The sequence below is a fragment of the Mesoplodon mirus genome (assembly GCF_964341445.2).
Source record: "Mesoplodon mirus genome assembly, chromosome: 3".
Lineage (NCBI taxonomy): Eukaryota > Metazoa > Chordata > Mammalia > Artiodactyla > Ziphiidae > Mesoplodon > Mesoplodon mirus.
In genome coordinates, this window is record NC_138978.1 from 159,185,441 (window position 1) to 159,202,657 (window position 17,217).

Below are 17,217 nucleotides of genomic sequence, written 5' to 3' on the forward strand. Positions count from 1 at the left end.
TTTTTTAAATTTGACATACAACTACGTCTGTAAAGTAGCTCCTAGTTTAGTCAAAGTAGGGACCACATTAGAAGCATGTAAATTGGTGGTGACCGCATGTTAGAAATAAATTCTATAAGGCTAATTCTAAACAAAATTAAATTACTCGTTTTTTCTCCTCCTTTGAGCACCTCTCTTTCTTCAACCCTTCCTTTTTTCTGTGCAGCCCCCATCTCAAGTCCTCACTGCCATCTCCTCCAAACACTTTTCGGAGAATGTGGGAAGATGAACAAAGCCATGCACCCTAGTGAGAAGACAGAACTCCTTTGTGCGGGGATGGAAATGCTCGTCTCCTCCAGGTATCTTCCTACATTTCCCCCCCTCCCCTGCGTTTAGATTGGGGCCATAGACTGGCCAATGGACTGTGAATGGAAGTGATGTGGTCCCTTTTGTCTAAGGCAGTCAGGAAGAGTTGTTAGTTCTCTCTACCATCACTGGGAGTTGAAGGAAAAATCTGAGATGGTGGAGTTGCAAGATGGAAGCTGCCTGGATCCTTGGAGCCGCTAAGGAGAGCTGCCCGATCTGCAATACCTAGTTCAGTTTTCAACGTGTCATATCTTAACTTACTGAGATTACATGGTTTGTTACTTTAGCCTAGGCTAGCCTAATAATCCCTTCCAGAATTATTTCATTTTAACAGAGATCCTAGGGGAAACGGTAATGCAAAACATGACGGAAATAACTTCTCATAGTGGAACTGTGGATACAGGTTGTAACTGGTGCCATTGCGGCAGCCCTGTAGAAAAAGAGGGTTGACGTCGGGGAAACTTCTTGATACCACTAAAACTGGGACATGGGGCAATACTGTATGCCTCTAATGGTCCTGTGCTGCATGGCAAACTTGAAAATGCTCCAAAGAAGGAAATTTTAAGACATTATTCCTTCAGGCAAAAATCTCACCAAGCTGCTTCTACAGGGAGGCAAAACAAGGGAACCCATTTTCTCAAATGATCTTGAAAACATAGTCACCTAGTGCCAGACATAGAAATCCCTTTTTTTCCTGCCCATATTATCGATTATTAAAACACCTACTTGGCTTTCTCCACTATCCCACAAGGACCCAGAAAACTTGATCATTTGGATCCATTTAGGAATCCCTTTTTTTTGGGGGGGAAACAATGTGACAGAATGACAACATGCATCTGTTGAATGAAGCTGCCTTTCGGGAAGACCTTGTTTCCTTCCTCCACAGAGGCCCTCCCGGCTCCCAGAGCACCATGGATGGTTTCAAGAATTGTGCAGATGGTAGCAATTGGAGACTCAGGAAAGGCAAAGTACTGCCTTGGATCCCAACTCTAAGTTTGATTTTATACAAAGGGTCCCCAGCCAAACTACTCCTAAGAATGCTGTCCAGCAAGGCATCACCTCTGATGGCAGTTTCCTAAGATGTCATTCTTTCCCCCTAGATGCGCACGACACTTACCAGTGGAGAGGGTCTCTCCTAACTGTGCCACTGGCTTTCCCTCTGCTCCCCCCAACTGAACCAGCATGGGCTTCGAAAATGCTCCTTGACATACCTGGAACCCAGATCCACCAGATTAATACTCCAGATACAATCCCTTTGGGTCTGGCCGCACATGCCAACCAAGTCCCAAGCCAGTTTATTAATTTGACCAAAAGGTAAACAGATGATGGAGATGCAGAAAGACAAGCATGCGAGCAGCTAAAAGTATTAACCCGGCTGTCCACCAGGAAACAAATTTAAGACAGTTAAAGTGGCATTAAATAAATGAGGCTATGGTTTATCTACTTGTAACTTCCATTGTCTTTTTTAAAAAAGGAAAATATATATATATATATTTTACATTGCAGTATATAAATCTAGACTCTACATATACAGTATAAATACACAAGGCGAGCACATGGGCACAACACGTATGTCTTGGTAGCCGCGCCCTAAACCAGGCCAACAGTTCTGCATTTTCTTTTTGACCTTCCAACCAAGAAATTCAGGCTGAGGCTACGTTTCCTTCAGTCCCCATGATGTCTAGCACCCTGGCCATCCCTCCTCCACGCACAGAAGCACAAATCGAATCAGCCTCGCAAACAGAAAAAAAGTGCTTTTCAACTAGTTGAAACCAGTCGGTCTTTACAATGCAGTCTGATCTAGAAAGACCTAAAGGAAATCTGAGGCCTTCCTGGCTCATTCTCATTCTTTGGTCCACCGCCACAAATCTCTAGACTTTCCCTGGTGTTTCTTGCAGATTTCATATGGCTATTTATGTAACATAAATCACACATAACCTTTGGGAGCTGTCTTACAGGATAGGAGGAAAAAAAAAAAAAAGCTCCACATTACAATCTGCACTTCATATCTGGGTTCATTCTTTATTTTTGGAATAAAAACTGGCATTTTGAGAATTTTCTTCTTAAAAAGGACAACATTCTGAAAGTGCTTCTTAAACGTGTCAACATCTCACGTATGGCTTTGTAGTTCAAACCCCAGCCACAGCTCAGATTTGGAAGGGAGAGGATGATGGTGGTACTGGAGACAAAAGTGTCACTTAACAGTGATACTGTGATACCAAGTGTGGAAACCTGAAAAAAGAAGTTATTGATTCCATCTGGAAGAACGTACCTCTTTAGAAACGAGTTGGATAATATACGGAGCCCCATTTCTTTCCCCATGACTAGGCACAGGAAGGCTATAGAAGTTAATAAGTAGAACAGGACACTGCTCTCAGCAGTGAACATCTTCCGAGGGGCTATTCACAGAGCAATCGCTGTTCAGAAATCTTTCACAGGCTCAAAATCATCAGTTATAATCAATCGCAGTAGGAATTTCTACACCTGAGGAACAAATTGCACGTAATATAGAGGTACTGTGATCCAGATGGCAAAAGACGGCAGACATGTAGTTTCACATGCAAAAGGCAATCAGAAAAAAACAATGAAGTCGTGGCATTCCGAGACAGATCAGAGTCCACATGGGTCATCATCCTTTTGTGCTTTCCTTTCTGGCTGATAAGTTACCAAAGAACACGGCTATATGTGCAAGAATGATTGTGATATGTTCTTTAGGGGGGGGAAACGAACAATGCAGTTGCCAGAAATCAAAATGGGCTTGTGTTGCCTCCAGAGGTGTCACAACGGCTGGACCAGTGGCTCAGACAGGCCTCCAAAGCTGCTCCTTGCCCTCCCTGGGGTAGCAGAAATTGGCCGATGCAAGCAGAGGTCAAAGCCACTGGCTCATCCAAACCCTTTCCGAGGTGGCCTTTCATTCAGCCTGTGGCAGTTCCCACCTCTGCGGTTGTTCTTTTCTGGTGGCACTTGATTGAGAAAGTAATCCTCTCCCTTTATAGAAATAGTTTGGACTGCTTATAATACTGGTACAAAGGACACTCTGTGTTCCTAGGGTTGATTCCGTTTACTTGGAAGGTAGGAGACGAGGTTCTGAGTTCCTTCTAGTTCCCTGTAAAAAGTGACCTCGACTTCCCAGGCCATTGTGCAAATTTGTTTCTCCATAGTCCAGAATATCCCATAAGTCCCTCATATTTATATATATACACACACATACCAAATATGTGTACATACATATATATTTATAAATGTGGGTAATTTTGCATTTCGATCTCAGATAGGTCAAAGAGAATCATGCTTTTCGTGTCAAGTTCATCTCCGATCTCCCCACGATGCCTATCATAGTGCCTTGCACACCAGAGGTACTTACTCAATAAATATCTGTCCACCTCACCAATGATCCTTTAACACTGGGTGGTAGCTGCAATCACCACGGCCTGTTCTCAGCCCCACCCTGCCTTTGGCAAGCAAGGGGCCACTGGTCTCTCCCTTCAGAGGGTGATTTTGCTGTGTCTGTTGCTCCAGCAGCCCCGTTTGGCTGTCCTGGGCAACGTCAGGCTGGTCCGGCTACGCAGTTTTACTTGCTCTTCCACAGAGTTCTTTTTGCGTAAGATGAAGTCAAAGTTCACTTGGCTGTTCATGGCATAGAAGACATTTGCCGAGTCTGGGATCACGAGTTCTAAAAAAGATGAGGAAAGAGAAGGTAGTCAGCTCGTGTAGGTCAGCCCAGCACTGACCGTAGCAGGTGGAAGTTCTGCTCAGACACATGGCTGGGACTATGGCCCTTTGTCCCTGGAATGCAAACGGAACCAGACAATGACCACCACTTCCTCCCCGCAAATTGGTTCCAACAATTTTCCCAATCCCAAGTTAAAAAATCTAAGTGCGAATCCAATCTTAGAAATTCAAGCCACGAACAAAATGCGCAAATGCAGGATGTTTTAGCTGGAAGGAAGTGCAGTAGGAAGCAGAGGCCTACAGGAGTTAAAAGACATTCCCAAGAGCACAGCTCGTCAGGGGCAGAACTGGGACCCCAACCCGGGTTTCCAGCCTCCCGCAGTCCATTTTCCACTCCACTATGCAGTTTTTCAGAGACTAAGCGAATCCAATAACACGGGGAAAAGGCAGAAAATCTACACCGTTTTCCAGTACTCTTAACTTGGAATATCAAAGTATTTTTTAATTAATCCCAAATCAAACCAGTATGTTACACCATTTGAGGCCTTGCTTCCTTAAGAACTTGCATTTTAATATTAAAGGGCAACCAAATAAGATGGTATCTATCTCTTAACATTTAAACCATTGCCTACTGCAGTGACTCCCACCTATATAGATAGCTGCAATTTTTGAACAAGGATTATTCCAAGCATAATATGAAGTCATTGAGCAAAGTGATTTGAATTCATTTTTATTTTTAAAAGAAGGTATATACTCTTAAGCACTCAGGGGTAATGGATATCTTAAAAAACCAACAGGGGAAAAAAAAGGTAAAATGTGCAAGTCTTGCTTTGCGGCAGTGGAGTGACGGAGGCAACCAGGAGAGGTGTCTGCCTTCAGAACTGGATTAAGTCGACCTTACGTTAACTTCGACCACTGAGATTCCACAGCACAACTGATGCAATCAGCTTCTGCGTGACTCTGCTATATTTTGCACAAATGTTCTATAAAGGATAACTCCCTTAAAGTGTCCCCAGTCTCCTGCCCACATATTCCTGGGTCAGTAATAACCTACCTCACAGCTATATATCAACATATCTCCAGTACGGTACACTTTTGGGTGCATTATTTCCTGTCATAATCACCCATGATGCACAAGGAACCAGTAGGGTATTGTCGCCATTTAACTAATTAAGGACCAAGGCCCAGGGAGGTCAAGCAGCCCACCTGCCACCACACAGCTGGTGAAGCTGGGCCCCAGCTGCACTCCGGGACTCCTGGACCTTCACACCCACTGGCCTCAGCTTGGCGTGTTGGTTTGTGGATGACATGGTAAAACCCAAGAGACCACTTTTCAGGCTTGGACTTTTAACAGTAACTACATTAAAAGATGAAACTGAGAAAGGTTTGCCCAATGACCTAGGGCTCAGCTCGACGAAAGAAAACTTCCAAGAATTTTCTCAGAGGCTGTAGTTTTTCATCGCTAAGAAAAGGTACGACTCCAACTTCGCCTACTCTCGTCGGGGCCCGAGATACAGCCCTGGGTGATCTGTTGGTCAAATGGCGTATGAATAACTGCTCCCTTCCATCATCCCCGCCTTGTATAATTCTTCTTTTCCTTTCTAGGGGGAATGCTTGTTGGGGAACAGCCCTCCCTTGAGTCACTTGCATTGGTCTGTGCTCGGTCTGTCAGCAGACAGGGTTGGCCTCAGTCAACAGTATTGGCTACTCCTTGTGCACTTGGAAAAGAGACTCAGTCTTCCTGAGTCTCCTTCTCGGACGTGACACGGCATAGAGGAGTTACCTACCAGCTCGCCTCCTACCCCTCAACAAATACAACCCCGATTCAGATTAGCAAATTGATACATGCAGGGGGATTATGTGCCCGGAGTTTTCATAAAAGGGATTTCTTCAACTAATGGACTCCTAGGCAAACTGGAACATTTCATAATCACCAGTTCTTTGCCTCAGTAAGTGTGAGGTAAAGAACCTTCCAATCCTGGCGCTGGAAGCTTTTGCTGCTTGAAGATCAATCATGAATAAGGATCAACTGAAGGACAGACCCTCATAAGTGGTTAACTGAAACCATGAGAAATTATTGCAGGAACTGCGACCTTTCAGGGTCATGCACAACCTGGACACACATTACTGGTTACTGGAGGTGCATGGCCGTCTGCAAAGAGCTAACAGACTCCGTCCATTCCCCAGCTCCTGACACAGGGAGGGACCTCTTCCTACAGGAAGGCTTGAGGAGAAGTTTACAGAGAATGGGCGGGAGGAACGCTCAGCAAGACCGCAGAAAGCAACAAGGGCTGCTGGGGGACCAGCCTGAGAAGCTTGATTCTACCAGCGAGGTGATGGCATATGGCTCCCGGCAACTCTGCCCTAGCGTGATTAAAAACCCTCACTTGGGGCTTCCCTGGTGGCGCAGTGGTTGAGAGTCCACCTGCCGATGCAGGGGACACGGGTTCGTGCCCCGGTCCGGGAGGATCCCACATGCCGCGGAGCGGCTGGGCCTGTGAGCCATGGCCGCTGAGCCTGCGCATCCGGAGCCTGTGCTCCGCGACGGGAGAGGCCACAACAGTGAGAGGCCCGTGTACCAAAAAAACAAAAACAAAAAAAAACCCTCACTTGGTTCCATTTAAGAAAGACATTGTGTCCACTTCCTGTCTTCTCACACTGGGGCAATCTGCCTTGAGAAGGAACACGTGCCTACCTTTGTCCTCCGAGATGACCTGTACCAGCTCGTACTCCTCAGCCGGGTCCGAATCCAGATTGTGCTTCAACATCGCCCTCTGGATCACGGCGGGAGTTTTGTCCTGGCTCGTCAACTGGAAAGACAATGAAAGGGTGTGTAAAGCATTTAGCTTCATGTCTCCTGGAAGAGTTGTGCTGACCTTCTTATTCTTGCTGTCTTGTGCCTTCCCGGGAGAAATGGCCAGGTGGAGTGAGAGAGGACCAAGAGCCAGCACTCCTAAGTTCCAGTCCTGGCTCCACCCTCAGGTCATCTTTTCTCTCGGTCACCTGCTCTCTCAAAGCCACAGTGTCTTAACCCCATCAAAACAGAGAGACTGGGTGCCTTGCCAGTTCCAATGGAGGTTCCGGTGGAAGAATATATATGAGGGAATTGTGAAAAATGCACAGCGTTTGCAGTCCTGGGCCAAAATTATCCTCACCTGTTGAGCACTGGTTACAACCTGTGGGTCAGAACGGCCACAGTTCTGCACACTGACCATTTCAAAAAGCACAAGTGGCTCTACAACCCAGGAATCCCACCCCTAGGTACCTACCAAGAAAAATAAAATCATTATGTCCACGAAAGGACTTGTACACAAACGTTCATAGCAGATTTATTCATAACAGCCCCAAAGTGGAATCTACCTGCATCTCCATCAATAGGAGAACAGGGAAGGATAAAGACAATGTAGTGCGTTCACGATAAGAGCACGACTCAACAGCTAGAGGGAGCTGAGAACTGAGACATGTAACAACGTGATGCATCTCACAAACATCACGGGTGAGCCAGAGAAAGCAGACACAGAAGATGACATGTTGCAGGAGTCTGTTCTTTCAAAAACAGGCCAAATTAACCTGTGGGGTTAGAAAACTAGCTAACCTTATCTTCAACTAAGGTTAAAGCAGGATTGAAGGGGCATAAGGGAATTTTGGACGGGGCGGATAAAAAATGTTATTTATCTAGACTTGGGGTGGTGGTTATATAACAGAAGTATACATATGTAACTATATGTACACATATATATGGTTATAGTTATAAAAACCCAAAGAACTGAACACTTCAGATCTGTGTATGTAATTATATGTAAATTATGCTTCAATAAAAATGAGCTTCTAAGTGTTTAAAAATAATAAATCTAACATTTTTTAAAGTGCAAGTTAAGCCTCCTCTCACCCCAATTCTCCCCTTCATCTCTGCCCATCAGCCAACTATTCTCAGGGTACTCAGAGCAACAGGAAAAGGGGGCTGACTTATGTACTATCCCTTGGGTGATTTCTTTAAATTTGAAAGAAAGCAAAATGAAACACAGATTATTCTTACTTAAAAATAAAAGCTATTCTCACCAAGAGGTAAGAGGAGAGAGACAGCCAAAAAAGAGAAGAGATGACAACGTAGTAGTCTGATTTTTTCCAAGAAACTCTTATTGTGAGCTCAAGGATGTCTGGGGCACACAGGCCTCCCTCCGATCTGGGGCAGCAGCTGTATTTGTGATTCAGTAAACAATATGCATTACAATGGGGTCCCTGTAAGTGACAACGACCGTGCTCAAGGGTCTGTTACCAAAACATCTGGCACCTCCTTATACAAGGGAGAAACAGATGCATACAAAATTCTAAAGGAGAAAAATAAATTTTTTATAGTCTAAAGGAAGTACTCCTGCAGCTGGATCAAACTGGTCCAGAAGCATAAAAAGTCAGAGGAGAAAGGACACCAACTTGGGGGATGGTTGTTGGGTTAAGGTGGTTAATGTTAAGTTATCAGCTTTAAACCTACCTAAGGAGAAAACCAGGCTACGCTTATTTTACCTTAAACCTCCCCAGGTGTGTCCAAACAAGGATGGGCTGGCCAAGGGCTTTCCTCGAAAGTCTGTCACTTTGTACCATAAACGCTACTGCGGGGAACTGATGATCACAGACAATACTAACAGCTCAGCTGTGCAGCCTTACGCTGATATCCTGAACCAGCACTGGCCAGTAGATACATATAATTCGAGCCTCATCTGTAATTTAATTAATTTATTTATTTTATCTTATTTTTATTTATTTTTTTAGATTTTTTTTAATGTGGACCATTTTTAAAGTCTTTATTGAATTTGTTACAATATTGCTTCTGTCTTCTGTTTTTTTCTGGCCGTGAGGCACGTGGGATCTCAGCTTCCCGACCAGGGATCGAGCCCACACCCCCTGCATTGGAAGGCGAAGTCTTAACCACTGGACCGCCACGGAAGTCCCTCATCTGTGATTTTAAATACCTAGTAGCCACATTTAATTATTTTTCAAAAGGGAAATTTTAATATTTTACTTAACCCAATATGTCCAAAATATTGTATCAGCATAAAATCAATACAAAATTGTTAGTAAGATATTTTATGTTCTCATTATTGTTATTTTTTTGTACCAAGCCTTCAAATACCTGGTGTTCAAATACCTGGTGTGTATTTCACACAGCATATCTCAATTTGGACTTTGCCCATTTCAAATGCTCAACCACCACCTGTGGCTGGTGGTTTCGATACTGAAGGATGCTTGGGTGTCACCCTCATACACCTTAAATAGGAATGCGAAACATTCCCTGTGCCCTTCCCGGAGCTTAGTTTTCTAACGCCACAGGTTGGGCCTGTTTTTGAAAGATCAGACTCCGGCAGAATGCGGGATATCTGATTTCTTTGGCTCAACATGGTGTTTTAGAGATTCATCCGCATTGCTGCGTGTTCAGTTCTCGGTTCCTTTTAGTTCAGAGACACCGTAGTTACACAGCTGGCACTTACTCCCCTGGTTGGCATATGTGAGAGAAGCCATGTGAGTAAACCACCCTGAAAATACAATAATACGGCTGATGACCTCGGCTGCCTGGTGGCGCCCCTTCCTCTCGGACACTCCCTTATCACCCCTCCCTCGCCACCACGTGGGCTCCGCCTCAGCCCTTCCTCACTCGCTGCACCACCGCATCCAGCCAACCCCAGCACCACCAGCCTTGCACCAACCTGTGTTTCTCACCATCTACTAGGTGATGCCATTTGGATGTCCTATGGTGACCTTGGATTAAGTGCACCCCAAACCCCCCGCTCCAGTAGTTACACCGCACTGGATGGGACCACCAACCATCCGGCTGCCTGGACAACCTTTCGTCCTCCCTCTTCCACTCCCCCAGAACAGTAACCAAAAAGTTCATAACTAAATGGATGAATTCCATAATTCTAACTTAGAAAAATCTTGCAAAAATCCATACCATCTCCAGCCACATGACCATCATTCAAAACCTTAACACGTCCTACATGGAATATAATGGAAGCTTCTAACTTGCTCTGCCACCTCCAATCTACTCCCCATGCACTTCTGAATCAGGTCTCCACAATGCCAGCTACTTCTCTAAAGAACAAATCTGATCGCCACCTAAAAGCCTGCGATAAGACCCTACTGCAAGATTAATGCAAACTCCTTCATGAGGCCTGCAGGCCCTTTACAATCTGATCTGACCTCTATTAAAGTATTTAGTACGTTTTGAAAAATGCTTTATGATCTCCTTTTTGATTATAAGTTCCTCAAAGACAGAAATGTCTCATTCATCTCTATGTTCCCAAAGCCCCGTCCAATGACTAGTACACAACTAATGTTCAAGAAATATTTTGTTGATTTAGTGAACGCTTTAGTAAAGCTTTTCTTCAGATGTTAAAAGACAGTGACTCCTTATCACTTACATCATATTCAAAGCTAAGCTTATAAGCAGTCAGTGTGGCTTGAAGAAGGCAAGTCATGAAGATGCGTAGAGATGCGAGATTTACATTTTACTGTGGGGTTTTACTGCAAAGGAGAGTCTGCTTTTCAATACATGATACATCCTTTAAGATAAGGAGTCTATTCTTGTAATAAACACACCAGACCTTACACACCCAAGGTCATTACCAGGAGAGGCTCTGTATGTATTCCAAAAAGACTGCCATTATTCAACACATTTCGGGGACTGTGCTCAGAAACAGAGTTTTTATAGGAAGCTCAAAAAGGTCAGTCTCATTTATTTATAAGCATAGCTCCTCGTGGACGCAAACTGTCCAGCTTGATCATCCACTTTACTAAGTCTGAGTCCAAGTGACTAAAGGAGAAAGCTTTGCCACCACCGAGGAGATTGCTAGGAATGCACAGCAATTCAATGATAAATGCAGACACGCTAATCCCCAGGAAGACCTGCAAGGAGGCGTGCAGCAGTGGCATCGTCCCTGGGATGCCTGTATGTAGTCATCTCAGCTGAGAGTTTTGAAGAGGGTGATACTGACCTGGATGAATAAGGTTTAGCAACTTTTAAGACGTAAAAATTATATCCTATACGCACTGCAGATTTTTATATATGATTAGTCTATATCCAGGGAGATATGGGCATTGATTCATGTGGCACATACTCATTTTGTGTGAATGCATGTATATGTGCTGACACGGCACGTGAGTACTCGGGTGTCGGTCTGAGCGCCTTACCATGATGCTCTTGTACATGTTGCCATTGTTGTCCTCTATGCTGATGCGGATTATGCAGGTGTCTTCGTTCTGTTGGTTGTAAACGGGGGGCAGCACTGTCGAGGTAATGGATGTCACAGAGACAGAGCGCTTGTGGATTTTCGGGTTGTTGTTGCAGGGCGGAGGGGAGGAGAGGGGGTGCGTCAAGGCCGACATCCCTGAGGAAGTTGTGTCCATGGAGTGGATGGAGGAACATGAGGAGGAGGACTCGGAGAGCTGGAAGGGTAGACAGCCCAGAAGGAAGCAGAACTGTTAGGAACCCTGGCCAACAGTGTGCTTCCCAAGTTTCAAAGCAGAGGTCGATGTTGAGACTAATAAACTTCCGTTATTTCTTTCACAGCAGCCCACAGCACACGTGCGTCTTATTTCTGGTGGAAGCACCCCCATGGCAGATGCCTGTCAGTGACTCAGGGCTCAGCTGAATCACTCTGCATCATGGCAGGCAAGGTGGTCCTCTCATTCCCCGAGCTTTTAGCTGCGCTGAAGGAGGGTAACCAGCAGGTGGCAGCAAATACCAGAAACTAGAGGCAATACGGGCTTGTGAAGGAACCCCGAAGCCCACCGGGCAGAAAGCAAGCTCAGTCCTACCGCCTCGAGCAGGAAGGATGCTTAACCTGCCCCGCAGAGATCCTTTCTATTGTGATTCCGTTTCACTGTCAGATTTTGGAGCAGGAGAGAAATGGCTATATTTTTAGAAGTGTCTAAGATGAGGACCACAGATTATCGAGTTCTGCAGGGAACAGGAGCCCTGGAAAGGCACCTGGAGATGGCCTGGCCCCAATCCCTCTCTACTGCTGAGGAACCTGAGGCCACGGCTGTTGACAGCACTGTCAGGCTGTGCTCTCAAGTTTCCTGACTTCCATGGCCAGGTTCACAGAGCAAGGGTGCAGCCAAGGCCCAGTCTGTAGTCGGCGAGAATGTGGTGAATGAACACAGCACAGCACTGCCCCAGGGATTCTCAGGACTGTGAGGCCATGAGTTTTGTGATGAGCTTTCAGACATCTTATTTCATTTTGGTCTCCCAACTATCTTGTGAACAAAATTCAGATCATTAGAACTATGAGGGAAACACGATTCAGAGAAACAGAGTGACTTGCCCAAGGGAACACAGCCTATGAGAGGCTCCACCACTTAACCACATTTGCTTCCAGAACCAACTGTACACATTTTCATGTTGTATACCAAGGATAATTAAAGAATGAGGTACTAGAGTTAACGTGTTTTTCTGATTAACGACAGGGTTCTTATATGTGCAACACCAAATACCAAAGAAATAGAATGCCCCCAGATCATTAGGTGGTGGTCCAAAACATATCATTAATTGAATCATTTGAAATATCAATTCTTTTTATAGAAAATTACAAATAATTTCTCAAAATGAGCTGAGCTAAATTATACCACATTAATCCAATAAAATAATCTGGAAGTCATTTAAAAAACAAATAACTTACTAATTTCTTTCGTACCCATCTACCTTCCCATGGAAACAAAGTACAGAAATGTAGCTTTCTGATTATCTGGCTTCCAAGTAAAATGGAGTCTCCTCTATTTTATTTCCTATGACTTCCCTTTCCTGTGGCATAACTGTACGTTAAATAACCGTACATTCAATTCGACTGCATCATTAGTTTAATAGAGCCAGCAAGATGATGTGACAACTCTAGTAATGCAGGAGTCTAACTGAGGCTTTATCATAACATTGTTTAGTTACTTTTTTTTTTTCTTAGCTTCCCAAGTGAATCAACTTAGTGGCTCAATTTGAGGGCTAACTGGTGGTGGATAATTTTAACAGCCTGACTTTGCTTGCAGGTATACTACACAGTAGCCAAGAGGGTCCCCTTTCCAATTACTGGTTCAATTTTTTCCCCTTTCCTTTCCTCCACATAAATCCTTTATCTTTTGTTAGATTTTTTCCATGATTTTAATGACATTTAAGATAAAGCCTTGAAGATGCCTGGGTTATAGCACCATTAAACAGACCACCTCTTGAGCCCAAATTCTTACTGGGAATTTAAGTAGTGTGGAGCAAATGTGAAATAAATGTTTAGAAACCACCATCAGGGGAATGAAGAAAAAGGAATGCAAATTACACGTTACTCAAGAGGGACCTCACAGTGTGGCCAGTGGGAAAGGCAGGGTGGGTGGGGAGGGCTGCAGGACCTCAGGGTAGGGAGGAGCTGTGAAGGTCTCTGGGGCCAGCCAAGCACTGAGCAGGACTGAGGCCTTTCCAGTTAACATTCGGGGCTTCTGCAGCCCAGCAACTACTTGCGTCCAATTCAATTACTCATTTTTAAACCCACAGAAATTCGTGACTCTGAAAAATGTTCATCCAAAGAATTAAAATTCATGACTTGCGCAAGAAACTGAAGAGCCAGTGTGATAAGGGGGGGAGACAAAAAGGATGCAGCAAGGGGTGTGCACAGGACACACGCAGGGCTTCTGCATAGTTTTAAAAGGGATGACCCAGACCTGTGTGCACGTCCACTGCATCAACAGATGCAAATGTGATTCTACCTCCTTCCTGGACAGGGAGAAATCCCACAAAGATGTGGGCAATAGCTTAGTTGTCACTGTTGTACAATGTCCATCATCAGAAATGGGGCCTAAAAAGCTTAAGAACCTGTCAAAAGGTGAATGATGGGGCCTCACTCCAGATTTTGACAAAGTCAATGCTGAGTGTCAAGTCACGGAGAATGATTCCATCCCTGATTAAGGAGATATGCCTGAGAGAACAGCCAGTCCGTGGGTGTTTGCAGAGCTTTCCTTCAATATTTGGAGCATTAAAGATGTGTCTCCAGATTTCAAAGCAAAAGGGTGAGAAATCCCGCTAGGGCAGCATCTGAGTCATCTCAGGTCTAATGAGCCCTTCCTGGATTGGCTATTTTGTGACAAGGTCACCTGAGGGTTCCCAGATTGCTGCTGGTGCTTATAACACAATGTGAAACAGCACACGCATCCCCTTGCAGAATGGCAGATACAAATGAAAGGAAGGAATTGTTACCAACACTCTACCTCACTGGCCTAAGCATAAGTTAAGGGGCCAGAAGTCACTTACACAGCAAGTCTGGCTAGCCAAGATCCTCCCCAAAATGGTGCAAGTCCTAGTCACACCAAAGTTGACATCTCTGATCCAAGCTCCTTGAGCAACAGACTGAAGCAGGTGTGTATAGAAGATGAAGGTGGATCTTTTGTTTTCTTTTCACTTATTTATGCAGCTATGGAGAACAAAAACTCTCTCTGGGAATTCCTTTATCACTTCTCATCACTTTCCCTTTTGGGGGACACAGTAGATTATACCCTTATTACCAATTCCTCAACCTCTCCTGCATCCATGCCCTTTGCCCTGAGACTCCACAGTTCCTCCCATGACAAGTGGCATATAGTTCCCCACCTCATTTATTTATGTGGGATTTGGCCACATGATTTGCTTTGGCCAACAAATTTTGGTAGACAGAACCCAAGTGAAGCCTTGTTACGTGCTTGCAGGACTGGGACTGCCCTCTTGCTCATCCAATTTAGCACGATAAGAGCATGCCCTGGGTGGCTCTTAACTCCAAAAATAACGAGAGGCAGGTAGAGCGGACCTAGACCAAACCCATGGCCTAGGGCCAAGCCCAATCCAACCTGCAGATGCAGGACAGGGGATAAATGGTTGCTGTTTGAGATCACTAAGTTTTGGAGTGGTTTGCCCTGCACCATTATTGTGGTAAAACCTTGGCTGAGACAAGGTATGACACCGAGAGACTGACACATCTTTGGCTCTTGACTTTTTGCTCCAAGAAAATTCTCCATCTCCTGAATAAAGTGTAGCTCATGTTACAAGTCACAGTCCTTCAGTTGCCTCTGGATGTGGGAATGGAACAATATTTCAAAGGCTCAATGAATGAACAAACAGGCTTATCACTTCTAGACATGTTTCTATAAGAAATGAGTCCCCAGATTGAACTCTGCTTTTAACACCTCTTAAAAACATGACTTGCAAAATGCTGTAGAGTGATCAACTGGAAAACAGACACCCCTCGTGTGGCAAACACTAGGTCAGGTGCCCACATTAGGAATTACGGAAAAGGGTTAAGTCTATACCTTTTTTTGAGCCTCATCAGGTGTGTCCATGGGAGTGATGGAGCCCTCCTCCGCCTCTGAGTGATTTGACTCACAGGATGACACACTGACAGAGTCCATGCTCTCACCAGAGCTCCCGCTGGCAGTGGACTTGGGCTGTTCTTTGGTGGGAGTGCTACTGGTGATAAGGTCCGACCCCAGAAACAGTCTGCAGAAAACATAATGCCAGGCATTCAGGCTCTTACAAATCTGGAATCCATGATTAAGCAAACATTTTTGTGTTAATTGAATCCTTGATGTTTTCTCAGTCTTGTGTACCCTGTCATTATTATTTTAGGGAAACATTTGCTACAAAGTTTCTAACAGATCATAGTAAACATCTTGTCCCAATAGGTTATTTCTAACCTCAAAGAACACACAGATTGCTTAGCTGAATGAAAGGCCATATTAATCTGAGGTCTTTCTGGGTCAATGGTTCTCCATTTTTTGAGAGTTCTGTACTGCTTTGGCAGGGTCAAATTGCCGTGGCCACACCCCTATCACTTCCCACCATAAAATGAAATCCAGGAGGCAGAAGAAGGAGGCTGGCACTGTGCTGGACAAGAAACCAAGAAGGAAGACTTCTTTTCTAACAATCTAGTGAACTAAAATAACCTAAACTCCTTCACTATAAAACAACTAGATAAGAAACATTAAAAATTCTTTTTAAAGTTGGGCTTGCAAGACAGTAAGAAAAGTCCCTGCAGGCCAGAGATGAAAAGTGCACTGAAAATCAGGACATGCAAACTAATTCTGCTCTGGATGGGGAGTGGAGGTACCAACCCTGGCAAACTAGGCACATGGGTTTCAACACGTACGCAGGGTCCAAAGATGAGGGCTTCTGTCTATGTAAGGTGGGCAGTTAGTACTGACATCCTTTACAAAGAGCCAGGATCCTCAGAGGGCTGTACCCTTAGTAAAATGATGGGCTAAAAAAAAAATCTTCCTACTGACATAGGAAGGCAGCAAAATTTACCTGTTGGCCTGAGCTTGGGTAGGAGAAAAATGCCTCCCCTGATCATGTGTGATTTTAGCCAGCACCTCACTCAGATCTGCTATTACTTAGCTCGTCCAGGAACTAGGAACTCTCAGGCCAGTGATCCTTCTGAAGAAATTAGCATTTAAAAAACAACAGCAACAGCAACAAACTTCCTGGAGGAGTACACCTTCAACATAGGCTGCAGAGAATTCCCTGATAAAGATGAGCTCACAATACAAAGTTACAAAATACACACAAGGAAATAACCCACCCAAAGAGAGAGTCAACCGGCATAACAAAACAGCAAATCTAGGCTCCTGAGAACTTTAGATTACAAGAACCATCAGAAAAAAAGTAATAATTTATTCATTCATTCATTCAACAAATATTTGAGTGTCTACCATGAGCCAAGCTATTAAACAAGTATGTTGAAAAACATTAAAGATGTACAAGAAGAAACTGAAAATGGGAGTTAAGAGCAAGACACTCTGACAAAAGGACAGGAAGGTAATTTGCAAAAACAATTTCACTTCTAGAGTGAAAAAGGTAGTGACTTAAATTTAAAAACTCAGTGGAAGGATTAAATAAATGTGGAAGAGAAAACTTGTGAACTAGATGATAGGTCTGAAGAAAATCCTCAGAGATCAGCATCAAAATATAAAGACATGAATAATAAGAGAGGTTAAAAGACACAGAGAATGGAATAAGAAATGCCTGTATGTAGGGAGAATTCCAAAAGAAGACAAATGAAAGAATGGAAAAGGGACCACATCTGAAGAGACAGTGGCTGAGGAGATTCCAGAACTAATGAATCACATGAATCCTCAGATCCAGGAACCACATCTTGAATAGGATAAATAAGACTAAATCCCCACTTAACCTTCACAGTGGTACATCAA

General features: G+C 44.2%; 1 protein-coding gene across 2 annotated transcripts in view; it reads right to left on the minus strand.

The window, feature by feature from the left end:
* Window positions 1-3,206: 3,206 nt before the first annotated feature.
* The window catches only part of RGL1 (ral guanine nucleotide dissociation stimulator like 1), a 127,010-nt gene continuing 112,999 nt past the window's right edge, over window positions 3,207-17,217 (minus strand). Inside the window, exons 15-18 of one of the 2 annotated variants that reach the window (XM_082612055.1) lie at window positions 15,322-15,508; window positions 11,200-11,454; window positions 6,713-6,827; window positions 3,207-4,018 (exon numbers count right to left, since the gene is read on the minus strand). In XM_082612055.1, the coding sequence (XP_082468181.1) occupies window positions 3,831-4,018; window positions 6,713-6,827; window positions 11,200-11,454; window positions 15,322-15,508 (745 nt within the window). In that variant the 3' untranslated portion in view covers window positions 3,207-3,830. The remainder of the gene's footprint in view (window positions 4,019-6,712; window positions 6,828-11,199; window positions 11,455-15,321; window positions 15,509-17,217) is intronic. The other variant, XM_082612056.1, reaches the window with a different exon arrangement.